At 41.5% G+C, this 19,163-nt stretch overlaps 1 protein-coding gene across 3 annotated transcripts in view; it reads right to left on the reverse strand.

Annotated features, from left to right (window-relative positions):
• The window catches only part of dcaf13 (ddb1 and cul4 associated factor 13), a 154,175-nt gene that overhangs the window by 64,757 nt on the left and 70,255 nt on the right, over positions 1-19,163 (reverse strand). For all 3 annotated transcript variants that reach the window (XM_068032314.1, XM_068032313.1, XM_068032315.1), the window contains exons 6-8: positions 16,351-16,428; positions 16,167-16,249; positions 6,738-6,902 (exon numbers count right to left, since the gene is read on the reverse strand). In XM_068032314.1, coding sequence (XP_067888415.1) covers positions 6,738-6,902; positions 16,167-16,249; positions 16,351-16,428 — 326 coding nt within the window. The remainder of the gene's footprint in view (positions 1-6,737; positions 6,903-16,166; positions 16,250-16,350; positions 16,429-19,163) is intronic.

A 19,163-nucleotide genomic window follows, 5' to 3' on the forward strand; every position in this document is an offset into this window, starting at 1 on the left:
CTATTAGCACATGGTTGGCGAAATCAGCGAGATGCACTCCCGCTGAGAAAGCAAGCAGTACCCTCTGATTCAATGCTTTTTTTGATACATGAACAGAACACCATGGCCCCAATATTACCACAGGGACAGGAACAGAGTGGGGCTCGATACCAGGTGACAAAATTGCAACATCGTGGGACACGTGGGAATGGCCAATTTCAACAGGGGTGCCTCATTATTTTACTTCCTGGTTTTGCATCTCAAATGCGCGCAAGGCATGACACAGACCCGCATAATGCGATTTCGCCTCGACAATTTAAAGGCCAGGTTCACAGATGCAATGGAGGAGGACATCTGGTGATGGATGGTGAGGTTTTTGAAGGAGGAAATTAAGAGAAATGTCTGTAAACAAAGCAAAGGTTGCACCCAGGCTCACAGTCATCTGTTGATGTTCTGCTGGATGCAGTAAGAGCTAGAAGGGAGGTCCTCTTATCCAACAATGGGGCGGTGGGAACCTGCTACCACCTCTAAGAAGGCATGACAAGTGGTGGCCCACGAAGTGAGTAGCAGGAATACAACAATGAGGACTGGGACCCAGTGCAGGTAGCATTTGAATGACCTAACCAGATCAGGAAAAGTGAGAAGTTTCAGATTGGCCTATATCCTGTAGTGCACCCCCCTCACTCTGCGGTCAAAAGTACTCCGCCCTCACATCCACTTTACTTTCACCAGCGCTAATTGTCTTATTCTAATGTACATCCTTACTTGCCCCTTCTGCTATCCACCACTGTCAGTCACCCTATACTTCAAGTAATCAGATCACACCTCAGTCAGCTTCCCTCAATCTCAGAACACGTTTCTCAAATGCACGAGAGTGCCACTCATGATGCATCTGCCCGACAGCCACCCTCATCAAATGCACTTTATCCACTGGATGCACCCATGTTTTAGAGCCACTCATACGTCCTTCACGATAGCCTGGCAGAGCAAGAAAGCATTGAATGCCTGGGAGAGGGAGAGAATCTGAGGTGGACTCACACACATTGGGGACGCTTACTCGGCAGAGGAGGAAGCATTGGAGATTACTGGCATATTTGCCTCCCTGAGCACTGGAGCAGCATGACTGCATTCATTTCTCAGAACACATTTCCTACAAGACAAAGTCCTCTTGAGTTGACTTAATCACTTCATTAGAGGAACTGGAGTAGGTCATTCAGCCCTTTGAACCTGTGCTGCCATTCAACTGGAGAGAAAAGAAAGATTTGCATTTATATAGCGCTTTCCACGACCACATAAGTGTAGATACTGTTGCAATGTTGGAAATGCATGAATCACTGACTGTCATGCCAGGCTTTGCACAATGGTACAAAGGATGGATGAATCCAGCATAACCATTTGTGAAATGATGTCGCAGGCCCTTTCGAAGATACAACATTCCATTGGGAGTCTGGTAGCCTCTAAAAAAGTTGAATCACGGTACACAAATGAGTCCCTGCAGGGTCAGATGGTGAACTTGCAAACTTTGTCCCGACATAGTTACCAGCTTCCACATGCAGGCAGGTGGATTGACGTGGGCTTCCAATGTGTTACTGATTTCTTCCAAGCTTCTCTTCTGCAGATAGGCAGCAGCAGCCAGAGAGAGGGAGGATGGTGATGAGGGAGATGAAGGTGCATACTCTGCTCAAAGTTTTTGCACGTCTCACCTGTTGCATGACCAGCCCCCCACCATCCGCAAATCAACTCAGCCAAGTTACCCCACTGACTTTCAGAGTCACTGATAAATTATGCCCAGCGGGTCCTGTAGGTCTTCTTGTAGGAGGTTGCATCGGCCTTCGACCACCAAATATTAATTGGAATAATGTTACAGTAAAGGGGAAGGAGGGGGAGGAATTTCTGAAATGTATTCAGGAGAACTTCCTGGACAAGTATGCTCTGGGTTCAACTAGGAAGGAGGCATTGCTAGACCTGGTGCTAGGGAATGAGCTGGGCCAAGTGGATCAAGTGTCTGTGGAGGAACACTTGGGTAAGACTAATCATTGTATCATAAGGTTTAGATTAGTAATGGAGAAGAGCAAGAAACAATCTAAAGTATAACTTCTAAATTGGAAGAGGTCCAACTTGAATAGGATGAGAGGTGATCTGGCCAGGGTAAAATGGAACCAAAGACTGACAGGAAAATCTGCAACGCAACAATGGGTGATCTTTAAGGAGATGTTTCAGGCACAGGCTAGGTACATTCCAACCAGGGCAAAAGGTAAAGCAATCAAAGCCAGGACTCCTTGGATGATGACAGAGATAGAGAATATGATAAAAGCAAAAAGAGAGGGTATGATGCATATCAGGTGAATTCTTCAGGTGAGAACCAGTCCAAATACAATAAATTGAGAGGGAAAGTGAAGAGGAAAATATAACTGGCAGAGAGAGAATATGAGGACAGAATGGCAGTTAACATCAAAGGGAACCCAAAAATCTTCTACCAGCATGGAAATAATAAGCAGGTAGGAAAATGGCACACTGACACGGAACACAAAAGTCCGAGTGTATCAGGCCTGTGTCCTCAGTACCTTGCTCTATGGCAGCGAGGCCTGGACAACATATGTCAGCCAAGAGCGACGTCTCAATTCATTCCATCTTCGCTGCCTCCGGAGAATACTTGGCATCAGGTGGCAGGACCGTATCTCCAACACAGAAGTCCTCGAGGCGGCCAACATCCCCAGCTTATACACACTACTGAGTCAGCGGCGCTTGAGATGGCTTGGCCATGTGAGCCGCATGGAAGATGGCAGGATCCCCAAAGACACATTGTACAGCGAGCTCGCCACTGGTATCAGACCCACCGGCCGTCCAAGTCTCCGCTTTAAAGACGTCTGCAAACGCGACATGAAATCCTGTGACATTGATCATAAGTCATGGGAGTCAGTTGCCAGCGTCCACCAGAGCTGGCGGGCAGCCATAAAGGCGGGGCTAAAGTGTGGCGAGTCGAAGAGACTTAGTAGTTGGCAGGAAAAAAAAGAGAGGCGCAAGGGGAGAGCCAACTGTGTAACAGTCCCGACAAACAAATTTCTCTGCAGCACCTGTGGAAGAGCCTGTCACTCTAGAATTGGCCTTTATAGCCACTCCAGGCGCTGCTCCACAAACTACTGACCACCTCCAGGCGCTTATCCATTGTCTCTCGAGATAAGGAGGCCAAAGAAGAGTTAAGAGATAGGGTGGGGCCTATTGGGGACAAAGAGGGTGATATATGCTTAGAGGCGCAGGGAAAGGCTGGAATACTTAATGAGTACTTTGTATTGGTGTTTACTAACGAAAAAGGATGCTGACGAAATATCAGTAGAAATGGTAGAGGTTATGGATGAGGTGAAAACAAATAGCCAGGATGTACTGGATAGGCTGGCTATACTTCGAGCAGATAAGTCACCTGGTCCGGATGGCTTGCATCCCAGATTGCTAAAGAAAGTGGAAGTGGAGATTGCAAAAGGGCTTTCCATAATTTTCCAATCTTCTCTAGATACCAAGGAGATGCTGGAGGATTCTTAATTGGAAAATGTGAAGCCCTTATTTAAGGAGCATGTAAAGACATTCCTAGCAACTACAGATCGGTCAGTTTAAAATCAGTGGTGGGTTAAGGTTTTAGAAACAATTATCAGGGGGAAAAAAATCCAAGGCACTTGGGAGAGGTTTAAGTTAATTAGGGAGATCAGCATGAATTTGTAGAAAGATCGTGCTTGACTAATCTAATTGATTTTTTTTGGTGAAGTAATGGAGAAGGTTGATGAAGGAAAAACAATGAATGTTGTCTACATGGATTTTAAGAAAGCCTCTGATAAAGTACCACATAAAAGGCTGGTGGCTGGTTATCAAAACTGAGGCTCAAGGAAAAGGAGGGTCAGTGTCAGCTTGCATAAAAAAAATGGTTTAAGGACAGAATTAATGAATCATGATAAATGGTTGTTTTTCAGACTGGAGGATGGCAGACAGTGGTACTTCCCAATGGTCAGTGCTGGGACCACGACATTTGTGATATATATAAATGACTTGGATGTTGGAATACAGAGTAAAATTGCAAAATTTGCCAATGAGATCAAACTCGGAGGTGTGGCAGTGAGGATAATACGAATTGACTGCAACAGGATATAGGTAGGCTAGCAGAATGGACAAGCAAGTGGCAGATGGAATTTAATACAGTGAAATGTGAGGTGATGCATTTTGGTGGAAGGGATCAGAAGAGGCAATAGAGACTAAAAAAAGCACAGTTCCAAAGAGTGTGCAGGGACAGAGGGGTCTGGGGGTTCATGTGCATAGATCTTTGAAGGTGGCAGGACATGTTGAGAGAGTAGTTAGTAAAGCATATGGGATCTTGGCTTCATAAACAGAGGTATTGAGTACAAAAGCAAGGAAGTTATGCTGAACCTTTCTTTATAAAGCTCTGGTTAGGCCACATCGAGAGTAGTGTGTCCAGTTCTGGTCATCACACTTTAGGAAGGATGTGAGGGTCCTTGAAAGGATGCAGAGAAGATTTACCAGAATGGTTCTAGGGATGAGGGAATTTGGAGAAGCAAGAGTTATTCTCCTTGGAGCAAAGGAGATTGCAGGGAGTGGTGCAGTGGTTAGCACCGCAGCCTCACAGCTCCTGCAACCCGGGTTCAATTCCGGGTACTGCCTGTGTGGAGTTTGCAAGTTCTCCCTGTGTCTGCGTGGGTTTCCTCCGGGTGCTCCGGTTTCCTCCCACATGCCAAAGACTTGCAGGTTGATAGGTAAATTGGCCATTATAAATTACCCCTAGGATAGGTAAGTGGTAGGGAAATATAGGGACTGGTAGGGATGTGGTCGGAATATGGAATTAGTATAGGATTAGTATAAATGGGTGGTTGATGGTCGGCACAGACTCGGTGGGCCGAAGGGCCTGTTTCAGTGCTGTATCTCTAAAAAAAAAAGAATAAAAGTTTATGACAGGTTTAGATAGAATAGACAAAGAAAATCTGTTCCCATTAGCTGATGGCACAAGGACTAGGGGACACAGATTGAAGGCTTTGGGCAAGAGATGCAAGGGGGATGTGAGGAAGAATTTTCTTTTTTTTTACACAGCAAGTGGAAACAACTGAAACTCGCTACCTACAAGAGTGTTAGAAGCAGAGATAATCAACGATTTCAAAAGATGGGAACTTAAGGGAAATAAAATTACAGAGCAAGGATAGAGTGGGGAAATGGGACTGAGTGGATTGCACTACAGCGAGCCGGCATGGACTCAATGGACTGACTTGACCTCTTCATGTGCGGTAATGATTCTATGACTTAAAATGACAACTCCAGCCGTCAGAAGCACCGCTACAACAAGCCTCTGCCTGTCGACCCCGTTAGATGGGTAGGGCCTTCTTTCAGCTCACACCCTCTGTCGGCAACTTGCAGTAACTTCTTCCACAGCATACCTTTGCTGTCACTGATCCTCATTATCCTCCTCTTCCTCAGTTCAATCAAGAACAGCCAAAACACCACCCATCGTGATTTTCTCCGTCTGACAGCTCCAAACTCTCCAAAGGTATCTCTCACACCAAGTACTCTCACCAAATCACACCCCACAGGGAACTGAGAAAACAGCTTTGAACCTTTATTTACATCTGACCTCCTGACCTTTAACCATAGCAATAAAGTGCCACACAATCTTGCCTCCATTTTTGCCTCCATAGGTGGCTTTCCATGGCCCCAAAGAAACCTGGGCAGCACCAGTGAATTTCAAATCTGGCTCCCAACTGCATTGTAGGAGTCTGATTTAAATAACTTAATCAGCACCCTGCCTCTCAACAGCGAGACACTTGGATATCCCGATATCCGCCAACATTTTTGGCACTTTCGAGTCAGTTCCCTGAACTTGAGTTTAACCCTTCTCCTGTCTATTAGAGTGCTACAGGTTTGATAAAATTAAGTAGGCTGGATTCAAATAGCAAGCATGGTTTGGATATCTCCAACGTATGTCATTGGAACACTGAAACATGCATAGGTCATTCATCCCTCAAGCCTGCTCTACCATTCAATTAAATTAGACAATCAAAATTCCACCAGCTTTTAATCAGTATCCCTCGACACCCTTACATGATAAATATTTGCTGATCTCTGTCTTGAAAATTTCAACCGACCCAGCATCCGTGTACGTCCTTTTGGGGGAAGAGATTTCCAGATTTAAGGGGTCCCTCGTTTCCCTGAGAATTTCAATAGCTCCAACACCATTAAAAAAAAACTACAGATCAAGTATAATGACAATACATAGAAATAAATTGATTTGGATCATTCTCAGAACTCTGCTGGAGCTACCAAACCACATAGATGATTATTAGTTATAATCGAAGTCATGGAACAGGAAGGAAACTGAAAATTGGAAGTCTCCAGGTCCAACATCCATCAAACATTTTTCCCAATTCGTATTGGAAGGAGTACTTTCAACACAAATTCCTTTTCTCTAAGTGCAAATAATAAAAACTGAAAATGTAAAAAGAAACATTGGCATTGACACAAACTATAGAACAAAAACAACAGCCAAGCAGAATCACTTCACAATATCTCTATACATATCACTCTGTAGACTCTCAATCACCCCCAAGCTGGTGGCACAGAATTAAAAAAAAACAAAGTATACTTAAGTAAAATATGATAAATATAAAAGAAAAGGAAATACAGCATTTTTAAAAGCAAAATTAAGAAATCTTAATATTCTAATCAGTATATTAACATAAAAATATATATATATTATTTAAAAAGTCACCAACCTACTATGCCCTTTGTCTGTAGGGAAAATGCGTATAGATTTATCAAAGCTGGCCGAGACAAATTCCTTTCCTGTTGGAGAGTAATCAACATCGAGTACTGCTGATACGTGATCCATATGCACCATTAGGGGAGTTTCAAGGTAGCGCATGTCAAATGTATATAAGCTGCAACAAAGAAAGAAAATTGATGAAGAACTAGTCTATCACTAGATTACACACTAAAATTTGAGATACTTTTTTAATAACATAAAGGGCAGACTGGAAAAGACCTAATTGCCCATCTAGCTTTTTGGGAAAAAGAGGAGATAGAATCAACAGCATTTAGCAATACTGTATATACACATAGCTTAAAGTTTGACTATAAAAGTTACCAACGAAAATGCCTTTGTCATTAAATATTGTCCAACAAGTTTGTTTAAAAAAGGGCAGTAGCACATGTACCTACTTTGAACTTGCTTCGACTTCAGCACTATTAAGACTTTTAACACTGGCCTTGCCCTTTCAGAAGTTCTGCAATTTACAGAATTCTTTATCTTATTGAAAGAAACCTTCTTATTCTACTTCTACTACCTGGATTTAAGAAAGTGACTGAGCAATGGCTTGGTTTCAAGAAATTGGTTTAACAGCTTTTTGTCCCAAAGTTCATGCAGCCACAGTAGCAACTTTACATTAAAAAAAAGTTTGATAGTTTCAGATTTCTAATATGAGCACTTCCTTGTCAAAACATAATCTATTCTAACTGACAATGAAAAGTTAGCCAGTCTCTTAGAATCATAAAATCTTACAGTACAGAAGGAGACCATTTGGCCCATCACGCCTGTGTCAATGCTTTGAAAGAGCTGTCCAATCTTAGCACCACGTCCCTACATTTGCCTCATAAGCCTGCAAATTAGTCCTCTTCAAGTATGAGCCTAATTGTCTTTTGAAAGTTCCTAAAGAATCTGATTCCACCAACCTTTCATAATTACCATCTGTGTGAAGAAATTGCTCATTCCCCCTCTAGTTTTTTTGCCAATTATTTTAAATCTATGACCTCTGGTTACTGACCCATCTGCCAGTGGAAACAGTTTCGCTTGATCGACTATGAAAACCCCATATAATTTTAACTACCTCTATTAAGTCTCCCCTTAACCTTCTTGGTTTTGTGGCGAACAGCTTCTTCAATACCTCCACATAACTGAACTCCCTTATCCCTGGTATCATCCTGGTAAACCTCCTCTGTACCTTCCCCAGGGCTTTGACATCGTTCCTACAGTGTGCTGCCCAAAATTTTACACAGTACTCCAGTTGAGGCCTAACAAAAGATTTGTAACGGTTTAGCATGACTCCCTTGTTTTTGTATTCAATGCCTCTAATTACAAGTATCCCAAATGCTTTTTAAACTGCCTTCGCAACTGGCTGTATCACTTTCAAGATTTGTGAATATGCACCCCAAGATTCCTGTGTTCTTGCAATCCTCTCAAAATAGTACCATTCAAGATTAATTCCATGCCCATGTTTCTCCTGAAGTGCATCACTTCACACTTAATCACATTAAATTGGATCTGCCATGTGTCGATTCAGTATGTGCCCATCTGAAGCTTGCTACTATTGTGTTCACTATTTACAAATTTGTACGGAATTGTACACCTTATATCCGGGTCAGTTATATATAACACAAAAACTATGATCCTAATACCAACCTCCAGGGGACCCATGGCATACTTCCTTCCACTCAGAAAAACATCCATTCACCACTACTCTGTGCCTCCTATTTCTTAGCTATGTCTCTTATGCAAGAAAGCAGCAATGTAACCTGAAGCACATTTTTCCCCCACTCTAAGACTCATCTCAGAAGCCTGTACCATGTTAATAAACAAACTATTATGCTTACAGATGGCATTTTTATGCCACAGCAACACTGACGTAATCACTTTCTACACTGAAGAACTGCAACTCTGATATATAAAGCTCCATTTATTCATTCCAACACTTAACCCTAAATTGAGTAAACTCAAGTCAATTCATAAAAAGTTATATTCAAATCCAAGTGCCAGAGACTCCCAAAAGTTTGGATTTGTTAAAAAAAAATTCTCTAAAGGTATTAAAGGTGTGAAAACAGAGGTGATGGCAGACTGAATCAATCTCCAGACCTGACTATTGAAGCCCCACTATCTAAACTCTAGATCTCAGACCTTGGTGCCAATATAGTCTTCTGTGGTTTGGGGTGTAAAGGGTAAAGCTAGGCAGGAAATAAATATCGAAAACAATTCCCCAGTGGTCTTCACTCCTGGTGAAAAGGTAAAAATATTTCCAGTTTCTTCCAAGCTAGAATTATTTTATACGCGTGTGATAACATGGAAATGTAATCACACAAATTAACTCAGATTGGATTTTGAAGTTGCCAGTGTGAATCAGTCCATCAACCTGGAAATTCAAATAAATCAGGGAGACTAGTTAGAAGAGGTATGAATAAAAGTAACCAAATCACTGCTATAACTATGGAAGCTGGGTTACTTTTCCAAGCTTGCAGGTGGTGAGTGCTTTGAAATGCCAAGAGGTATCTGATTGGCTGGTGAGCATTTCTCTTTCTCTCCCTTCAAAATAGGGCATTCTTTCAAACTAGGGGCAGGGGAATTTAAAAATCCAATTGGGGTAAGTATAATAGTAAGTGAATTAATAATGTGTATTAGCACAGAACAGGTCTAGAGACATTCATTAAAAGTAATAGTTTATGCAAGGTTCTAACTACATTCTAAAAGAGGGAAGAGAGATTTTTTGAGTTCATGGATGGGCAGCCGAGACCTGTTGCTTACAATTCCAGCCTCACGTGGGATCTTCAGGACATTTCATGTGCCTTGGGGGACCACGTGTTTAGGAAGTGTCTCCAGCTGCTTGAGCTCAGAATTTCTGAGCTTGAAGGGCAGCTGGAGTCACTGCAGAGCATCAGAGAAGATGAGAGCTTCCTGGATCATACATTTCAGGAAGCCGTCACCCATAGGCAGTGAGAGTTCAGGATAGTAGATGGATGGCCATCTGGAAGAGTAGGAAGTGCAGGTGTCTTCAGGGTTTGTGCCACTCTCAAACCAGTGCTCAGCACTGGAGACTGCTGGGGGTAACGACACATTGAAGGAGTGAGGTTCAGCCATGGCACCAATGGGCACAGGAGGGAAGAGCAAATAGCAGAAATGAAGCAGTTAAAGGAGATTCCATACTTCCAAGGGCAGATAGGTGTTTGTGTAACTGTCATCGTGAGTCCCACATAGCATGTTGCCTCCCTGGTGCCAAAGTAAAGGACATCACAGAGAGGGTGCAAAATATTCTGCATGGGGGAGTGAACCAGAAGTTGTGGAACATGTCAGCTCCAACAACAGAGAGGGTAGGTATTGCTGTCCTATGGTCAGATGCTCAAGAGCTAGGGAGGAAGTTAAGAAGTAGGACCTCGAAGATAGCAATCTCTGGATTATTCCCAGAGCCACATGCTAGCAAGAGTAGAAATAGAAAGATAGGGAGGATCAATACGTAGCTTGAAGCACATTGCAGCAGGGAGAGCTTCAAATTCTTGAGGTATTGGGATCAGTTTTGAGAATGTTGCAGCTATTTCAAAAAGGATGGATTGCACCTCAACTGGACTGGGACCAATATCCTCACGGGAAGGTTCATTAGTGTGGTTGGGGAGGGTTTAAATTAAATTGTCAGGGGGATGGACACTAATATATAGAAGTAGAAGAGAGGAATAATGTGTATAGAGGATTGAGTGTGTTGATTAGTACTAGAGAAGGAACTAGTACCATATTAGATAGGTGCAGACCAAGAAGGACTACAAGGAATACAAAAAGTCAGGTTTAGAACACACGTAAACACACAAAGTGTGGTGAATAAGGTTGGTGAGCTACAAGCACAAATAGCCATATGGGAATACCATGCAGTGGCAATAACGGAAATGCAGCTTAAATATGGTGAGGACTGAGTACTTAATATTCATGTATACAAGGTGTTCTGAAAAGGAAGGAAAAAAGGGAGATGGGGTGGCAGTAATGATTAGGGAAGACATTCTAGTGTTGGAAAGAGAGGATATCCTTGAGGGAGCAATTACTGAATCCATTATGGGCAGCACAGTGGCGCAGTGGTTAGCACCGCAGCCTCACAGCTCCAGTGACCCGGGTTCAATTCTGGGTACTGCCGGTGTGGAGTTTGCAAGTTCTCCGTGTGTGTGTGGGTTTTCGCCGGGTACTCCAGTTTCCTCCCACCACCAAAAGACTTGCAGGTTGATAGGTAAATTGGCCATTATGAATTGCCCCTAGTATAGGTAGGAGAATATAGGGACAGGTGGGGATGTGGTAGGAATATGGGATTAGTGTAGGATTAGTATAAATGGGTGGCTGATGGTCGGCACAGACTCGGTGGGCCGAAGGGCATGTTTCAGTGCTGTATAATAAAAATAAATTTGGTTAGAGTTGAGAAACGAGAAAAGGTACGATTATGGTATGGGGGTATTCTATAGGCCTCCAAATTGAGAGAGATAGAGGAGCAAATCTGCAGGGAAATCACAGAGATGTGCAAGAACTAGAGTGGTGATATTGGGAGATGTTAATCACTCACAAATCGATTGGGATGTTGTTAGAGGGGAAAGGAGAGGGAGGAATTTCTGAAATGTGTTCAGGAGATCTTCCTTGATAGTATGTTCTCAGCTCAACTAGGAAAGAGGCATTGCTAGATCTGGTGCTGGGGAATGAGGTGGGCCAAGTGGTCCAAGTGTCCTTGGGGGCACACTAGGCTAACAGTGATCATCATATAAGGTTTAGATTTGTAATGGAGAAGATCAAGGAACAATTTAAAGTAGAACTTCTAAATTGGAAGAGGGCCAACTTCAATATGAGAGGGGATCTAGCCAGGGTAAAATGGAACCAAAGACTGACGGAAAACGGTAACGGAACAATGGGTGATCTTTGAGAAGGAGATGTTTAAGGTACATGTCAACAAGGGTGAACAACGGGGTAACCAAAGCCCGGATGACGGGGAAGATAGAGAATATGATGACAATGATGAAACAAAAAAAAAGGGTGTATGATACATGTCAGGTAAATTCTTCAACTTGGCCAAATATGATATGTTGAGAGGGGAAGTGAAGATGAAAATAAGACTGGCAAAGAGAGAATAGGAGAATAAAATAACCAGTAACATACAAGGTATCCTAAAAATCTTCTCCTAGTATGTAAATCGTAAGCGGGTAGTAAGAGGTAGGGTGGGTCCTATTAGGGACAAAGGATGATATATGCTTAGAGGCGCAAGGCAAGGTTAGAATAGTTGATTGGTACTTTGTATTGGCATTTACTAAGGAAGGGGATGCTGACAAAACATTGGTAAAAAGGGAGAAGATAAATGAAATGGCTGGCTATGCTTAGAGTGGATAAGTCATCTGGCCCAGGTGGCTTGCAACCCAGTTGCTAAAGGAAGTGGGATGAAAATAGCAGAAGGACTTGCCATAATCATCCAATCTCCCCTGAATACGGGGGAGGTGCCAGAGAATTGGAGAGTAGTAATGTGACACACCTGTTCAAGGGTGTAAGGACATTCCTGGTAACTACAGGCCTGTAAGATAAGGTTTCAGCAACAATGAGGGGGGAAAAAATAGGTTTGAGTGTATTAAGGAGAGCGAGCGCAGATTTGTAAAAGGCTGACTGTGCTTGACTAATCTAGTTGGATTTTTTGATGAAGGGAATGGAATGGATGTTGTCTATAAGGATTTTAAGCAAGTGTTCGACAAAGTACCACATAAAAGGCTGGATAACAAAATTCAGGCTCATGGAATAGGAGGGTCAGGTCAGTGTCAGCTTGGGTAAAAAAATTGGCTTGAGGACAGAAAATGAGTGTAGTAAATGACTGTTTTTCAGACTAGAGGATGGTAGACAGTGTTTCTTCCCCCCAAGGTCAGTGCTAGGACCACTACTTTTTTTTTTGATTAATTTTTTATATATATTATATCACAATCAAAAAATGACAGATATTAGAAAACATAGCAAAATTTCAAAATTTGATAACAAACGGAGGTGTGGCAAAAAGTGAGGATGATGCAAATCTACTGCTACAGGACATAGTAGGTTAGCAAAATGGGCAGGCAAGTGGCAGATGGAATTTAATACACAGGGAAGTGTGAGGTGATGCATTTTGGCAGAAGATATAGGTTTAAAGCTACAAGATTCAGTTGGCAAAGCTGGATTTGTTCCCCTTGGAGCAAAGTAGATTGAGGGGAGGTTTGATAGAGGTGTATAAGATGACAGGTTTGAATAGGGTAGACAAAGAAAAGGCATTCCCATTAGCTGATGGTACAAGGACTGGGGGACACAGATTTAAGGTTCTAGGCAAGAGATGCAGGGAGCAATGCGAGGATGATTTTTTTTTATATGCTGTGAATGGAAATGACCTGAAACTTGCTGCCTACGAAGGTGGTGGAAGCAGAGATAAATCAATGATTTCAAAAGGAAATTAGATGGGCACTTGAGGGAAATAAACTTGCAGGGCTACAGGGATAGAGCAGGGGAATGCAACTGACTGGATTGCTCTACAGAGAGCCGACATGGACTCGATGGGCCAAATGGCCTTTTTCTGTGTTGTTATAACTCTATGTTAAGAGAAAGCAAGTAAGATTCCCAAAATAGGGAAGGAGAGGATCTAAAAATGTTGGAACAGAAAACAAATGAAATTTCTTTCAACTTTCCTCAAATAATAATGGAAAACAAAATTTTAATTTCCACTTACTCAATATGCAGGACAATTGTCAACTCAACATTGCTACGAAAGGCAAAAATGTCCATGAGAGGCTGTGATTTTATTTTATGAAAAAGACTTGCAAATGAAACAAAAACTTCTCAAAACAGCAACAAGTAATCAATTCATTCACTTATAATTAACAATAAACTGCCATCAACTACTTTAAAAGAAATCAATGAGCCCTTTCGAGATCACTGTGAGCATCAATAAAATTAAATTTAGTGCAGTTCTAGCAAAAACGGCACGATGAGATTTTGGCTGCAACTTTGTACAGTAAGCACTGTCTACATGATAAAGTGCAACAAAAGCTTTCCTAAATACAAAACAGTAATGATACCCAAGGGCAGAGGATTGCATTCTTCTACCCTCACATGTAGTAAATTTTGAGAAATAAATTAACCTTCCTTTTGAATTCATCTTCCTTTGAAAGTAATTATAGTTACTTTTAGCTGGTGTTGGGAGAAACAAAACAAAAGAAACTTAGCAATCCAAACTGGTTACAGGTCCAGAATTCCGTTTGCTGCAAGAACAGAATACAGTTTGGAAGTACTACCTTGTTCTTTAGCGAACATAATGAACAAAGCAGGGTAAAGACTGGAAGTAATTAATGCAGACAAGTACCTCAAACATATGACACTGGTAGTTGATGAAAACAAGAGATCTTGGGAAGATTGTTTAGTTTAGTGATACAGCACTGAAACAGGCCCTTCGGCCCACTGTGTCTGTGCCGACCATCAACCACCCATTTATACTAATCCTACACTAATCCCATATTCCTACCACATCCCCACCTGTCCCTATATTTCCCTACCACCTACCTATACTCAGGGCAATTTATAATGGCCAATTTACCTACCAACCTGCAAGTCTTTTGGCTTGTGGGAGGAAACCGGAGCACCCGGAGAAAACCCACGCAGACACAGGGAGAACTTGCAAACTCCACACAGGCAGTACCCAGAATTGAACCCGGGTCACTGGAGCTGTGAGGCTGCGGTGCAAACCAGTGCGCCGCCCCAGTATTCAGGTACAAATGGATAAATTATATGCCTCCAGACGGAGTCACTGATGGTTAACTCTGCATTTTAATTTCTGCATACAAGATCAGATTCTCCACTATTTTCATTTCCTATGTTAATTATGCGGGCCACCTTAAATCATCAAGTCCAAAAACATCCTCAGTAGATGTTCAAAAAAATAAATCAGTCTGCAGAGAAAGGGTGAAAGAAAGTGATATAAAATTCTTATCCTGTTAGCTTTTCTATAGCCTTCATTTAAACAAATTTTAAGAAATTACACTTTGACATTTTCTCAATTTTGTCTATTTATACTCTCCAAGAAGCCAGGACCTAGAATTTGGTGAAAAGGGAATGCTGTACTGACATGGATTATCATTAAGTATCACTGTTGGAAGTACTGAATCAGAGTTACAATGCTTTTAATCCAAATTTGATCCATTTTCCAGTTAGTATGTGCCAGTGTTTGCTGATCAATAGCAAAATCTGAACCAGTGCTGTAGTATAAATGTAATGACTAAAAAGTGGAGGAAGTGTGGCTCAAGGACTTTCAGTACTTCTTGTAAGATTTGTTTCCAGGAGATTCTTGTCAGTTGTATCAGTTATCAAAAGACACCCATCACAGGTGCTCACTGAAATCTATTACCTGATGGTTTTAACCCATATTTTCTTTTTAAATCCAGAAAACAGGAATTACTACTCTTGCATAATGTTAAAAGCTTTCACAATTCACAGCAAATTTCATGAGCGTCTCCAATTTATTTCACAGTAGCTCCTTGATTCTTCATAGTGTCAGACACTGTACTCAAGATCTCACACCAGCATTAATCAGGATTTTTCAGGAAGGAGCACCACAACAGCAGATTTTGTGTGTGGAATGCACACAGTAAAAAGAGGTCCTCTATGATCATCAAAACTCAAGTGATGTGACATGCATTTTTAGTGATATACACATCTTCTCAAAGAGTATCCTAGAAGATGACAAAGTTGGGACAGAAATAGGAACTGTCACGAGATTAAAACAAGTATCCAGCACAAATGGAATTTGTACTTTTGTACTATATAGTTGAATGAAATCCAACCAGTTCGAATTTCTGTTTGTATTCAATTGAGCCTGTCCTTATTCAGTGTCAGCTTGACTTCCTGAAAAATGTTTCAACTATTTTTTTTTTTTATCAGCATGCTGGACAGGAGGGACTGCAATTTGAAAAGTGCGTTGAGTTAATCAGGAAGCTGTATAATTACAGAAACAAAATAATTGTTGGTGAGGCACAAGTTATTTAGATAGAACACCATTCTGAAAATAACTAACAGTGACTTGAGTTTTCAGAAGAGACAGCTCCCTTATTTTCATACATTAATCATATTAATCAATTAAAATAGCAATGGGGCAAGATCTAGTTTCAAGAATCTTAACAAATTCCATAATGGCAACCTGTATTTGAATCAATCTGACTCTAGAAGAAATAATTTCATGAAACAGATCCTGTAACCAACCCTACTGCCTGCTACTTTCGGCATCTCATCCTATATTGAATACTTGTGTGGGGTTCTTGGAACTAAATTTTAAGGCATCCACTGTATTCCCACACAAGCGCAGATCCATTCACTTTCCTTGCTCTCGGCTTTATATAAATTAATCTAATCTTTTTACGCAAGGAATTACTTGTAATCCTCATTCGCTCCAGTAAAAATAAAAGCTTCCAAAGGGTTCCAACACAAAGCGTTAGTCCGCAGGTCCATGACAACCTGTTAAAATAAAATTTGAGCACGTTAAAAAGAATCAAATATAGCTATGTCACAATTTAATTCTGTTCAATTTAATACAATTGGAAAATTAAATGCCATACCTTCTTCAAGGGGGTTGCTTGCCTTGTATCATATAGAACAATATTTCTATCTGAAGCACAGCTTGCAAGAAGGTAAGTCTAAAATGGCACACAAATTAAATACATTTAAACACCTTCACATATCATTACAGTAACCAAAACCAGAAATACATGACTAAACCAAGCCAATTCAAGAATCAAGTTCAGCCTTGAAGCATAGCTAACACCAAAAGGTCCCCGATCTTGGGTGAGTGCTCACCATTTCATTATACTTTTAAAAAAAATGTCTAAAGTAGATCTAACTACCTTAAATACATTCAACAACCTTCAATTTACAACTGAGTTTAATGTGCTTTTTTCAGGGCTAAAGATTAAGCTTCTACTACAAGACATGCCAACCTAGAACACTAGCAAAAGCAGAACTGCAGCTCTGAGAAAGCCAAAAGTTCCATAAAAGCTGACAACTGAAAAACAGCCATGATTATAGGCCTTTAACTAAGGCCACTGATTTACAGTGACTGAATTACTTACATTCTATTTTTATTATATACAATTACAGGATTTCCTAACACTGTAATGGAATTGCACTTTACATAGGAACGGGAGTAGATTATTCAGCTGCTCGAGAGCCCGAGATACAACATAGCTCTCCAAAGAAAAAAAGCTTTAATGTTTTATATATTACAAAAATGTAAATTCAATTAGATTATGGTTGATTTGTACCTCAACTCCATGTCTCTTGATACCCTTACCGAACAAAAAAATCTATCAATTTCAGTCTTGACGATTTCAACTACCCCAGCATTCACAGCCTTTTGGGACACAGTGTTTCACATTTCCACCAGTCTTTCTGTGAAAATGTGCTTCCTGAGTTTGTTGCAAAGTGGCCTAGCTCTAATTTTATTATGTCCCCCCTCTTTCTGATGGACTGCTTCAGTATCTGAGGAACTGCGAATGGAACTGAACACTGTGCAATCATCAATGAACATCCCTACTTCTGACCTTATGATGGAGGGAAGGTCATTGATGAAGCAACTGAAGTTGGTTGGACCCATGACTCTACCCTAAGGAATTCCTGCAGCGATGCCTTGGGGCTGATATGATTGGCCTTCAACAACCAGAAGCATCTTCCCTTGACTCCAGCCAGTGCAGAGTTTTCCCCTGGTTCCCACTGACTTCAATTTAACTAGGGTTCCTTGATGCTGTGCTCAGTCAAAATGGTATCATGATGTTAAGGGCATTCACTCTCACCTCTGGAATTCAACTCTTTTGTTCATGATTGGACCAAAGCTATAATGTGGTTTGGAGTCGAGTGGACAGGTGTCCAGTTTTGAGCTGCTAGATCTGTTTTGAATCTATCACATTAAGCACAGTAATAGTGCTACACAAGATGGCAGGCGCCCTTAGCGCTAAAGACGGGATTTTGCAAGGATTGTGCGGTAGTCACTCCTACCAATACGGTCATGGACATAAGCATTTGTGACAGGTAGATTGGCAAGTACAAAGTCATGTAGGCTTTTCCCTCATGTTGGTTCTCTCTCAACCTTCTGCAAGCCCAATCTGGCAGCTATGTCCTTCAGGACTCGGCCAGCTTGGTCAGTAGTTATATTACTGAGTCACTCTTGGTGATGGACACTGAAGCCCCTTACCCAAAGTACATTCTGTAACCTTGATACCCTCAGTGCTTACTCCAAATGGTGTTCAACCAGGAGTAGTACAATTCATCAGCTGAAATAGGGAATAGATGATAATCAGAATGAGGCTTCCTTGCCCAAGCATGACCGGATACCATGAGACTTCATGAATCCAGAATCAATGTTGAGGGCTCCCTCCTAAACTGCATACCACTGTGCCACCAACTTAGGTGGGTCTCTCCTCTCAGTGGGACAGCACGCCCAGAGATGATGACAGAGTAAATGTCAAGCTGCAGCTACACTAGTCCATGGGACAGCTCTCTCAACTTTGGCACAAGTCCTCAGAGGTTAGTGAGGACAACTTTGCAGAGTCAACTGGGCTGGGTCTGCCTTAATGTCCAAATGAGATGCCTAGGTCGATCCAGAGTGGTTCGTCAAGTTTTATTCTTATTGTACTTTGTTGTAGTGGTTGATACAATGGAGTGGCTCGATAGGCCATTTCAGAGGATAATTAAGAGTCAAACACATTGCTATGAGTTTGGAGTTGCATATAGGCCTAACTGGGTAAGGACTGCAGGTTTTCTTCCCCAAAGGACATTAGTGAACAGTTGGGTTTTTACAACAATCCGATGGTTTCATGGTCACCATTACTGATACTAGCTCTTTATTCCAACTGAACGCAAATTCACAAACTGCCATGGTGTCATTTCAACTATAGTCTCTGGATTATTGGTCCAGACCTCTGGGTAACCACTACATTACCACACCTTGGCAATTATACTGAGAGAGATAGAGAGAGAAAGAAAAAGATCTTGGTATTATTGAGCACAAATCAGTGAAAGTTCATGACCAACATAGAGCTCAAGGTATCTAACTGTATTAACAGAATCAATCAAGCAGTCAGTACGAATCCAAGGACCCCCTTCTGCCATTATACAGGTCCCTGGTCAGAATGCATAGAATCATAGAATGATACAGCGCAGACGGAGCCCATTCAGTCCATCATGATTGTTCCAGCTCATAGCAAGAGATATCCAATTAGACCCAGTCTTGCTCCGTAGTCCAGCAAATGCTAGCTTTTCAAATATTTATCCAATTCCCTTTCGAAAGTTAGTACTGAATTTGCTTCTATTAGCTTTTCAAGCAGTGCATCCCATATCATTACTACTCACTGTGCAAAAACTATTTCCATGTGTCGAT

The sequence above is a fragment of the Heterodontus francisci genome, chromosome 5 (genome assembly GCF_036365525.1).
Source record: "Heterodontus francisci isolate sHetFra1 chromosome 5, sHetFra1.hap1, whole genome shotgun sequence".
Classification (NCBI taxonomy): Eukaryota; Metazoa; Chordata; class Chondrichthyes; order Heterodontiformes; family Heterodontidae; genus Heterodontus; species Heterodontus francisci.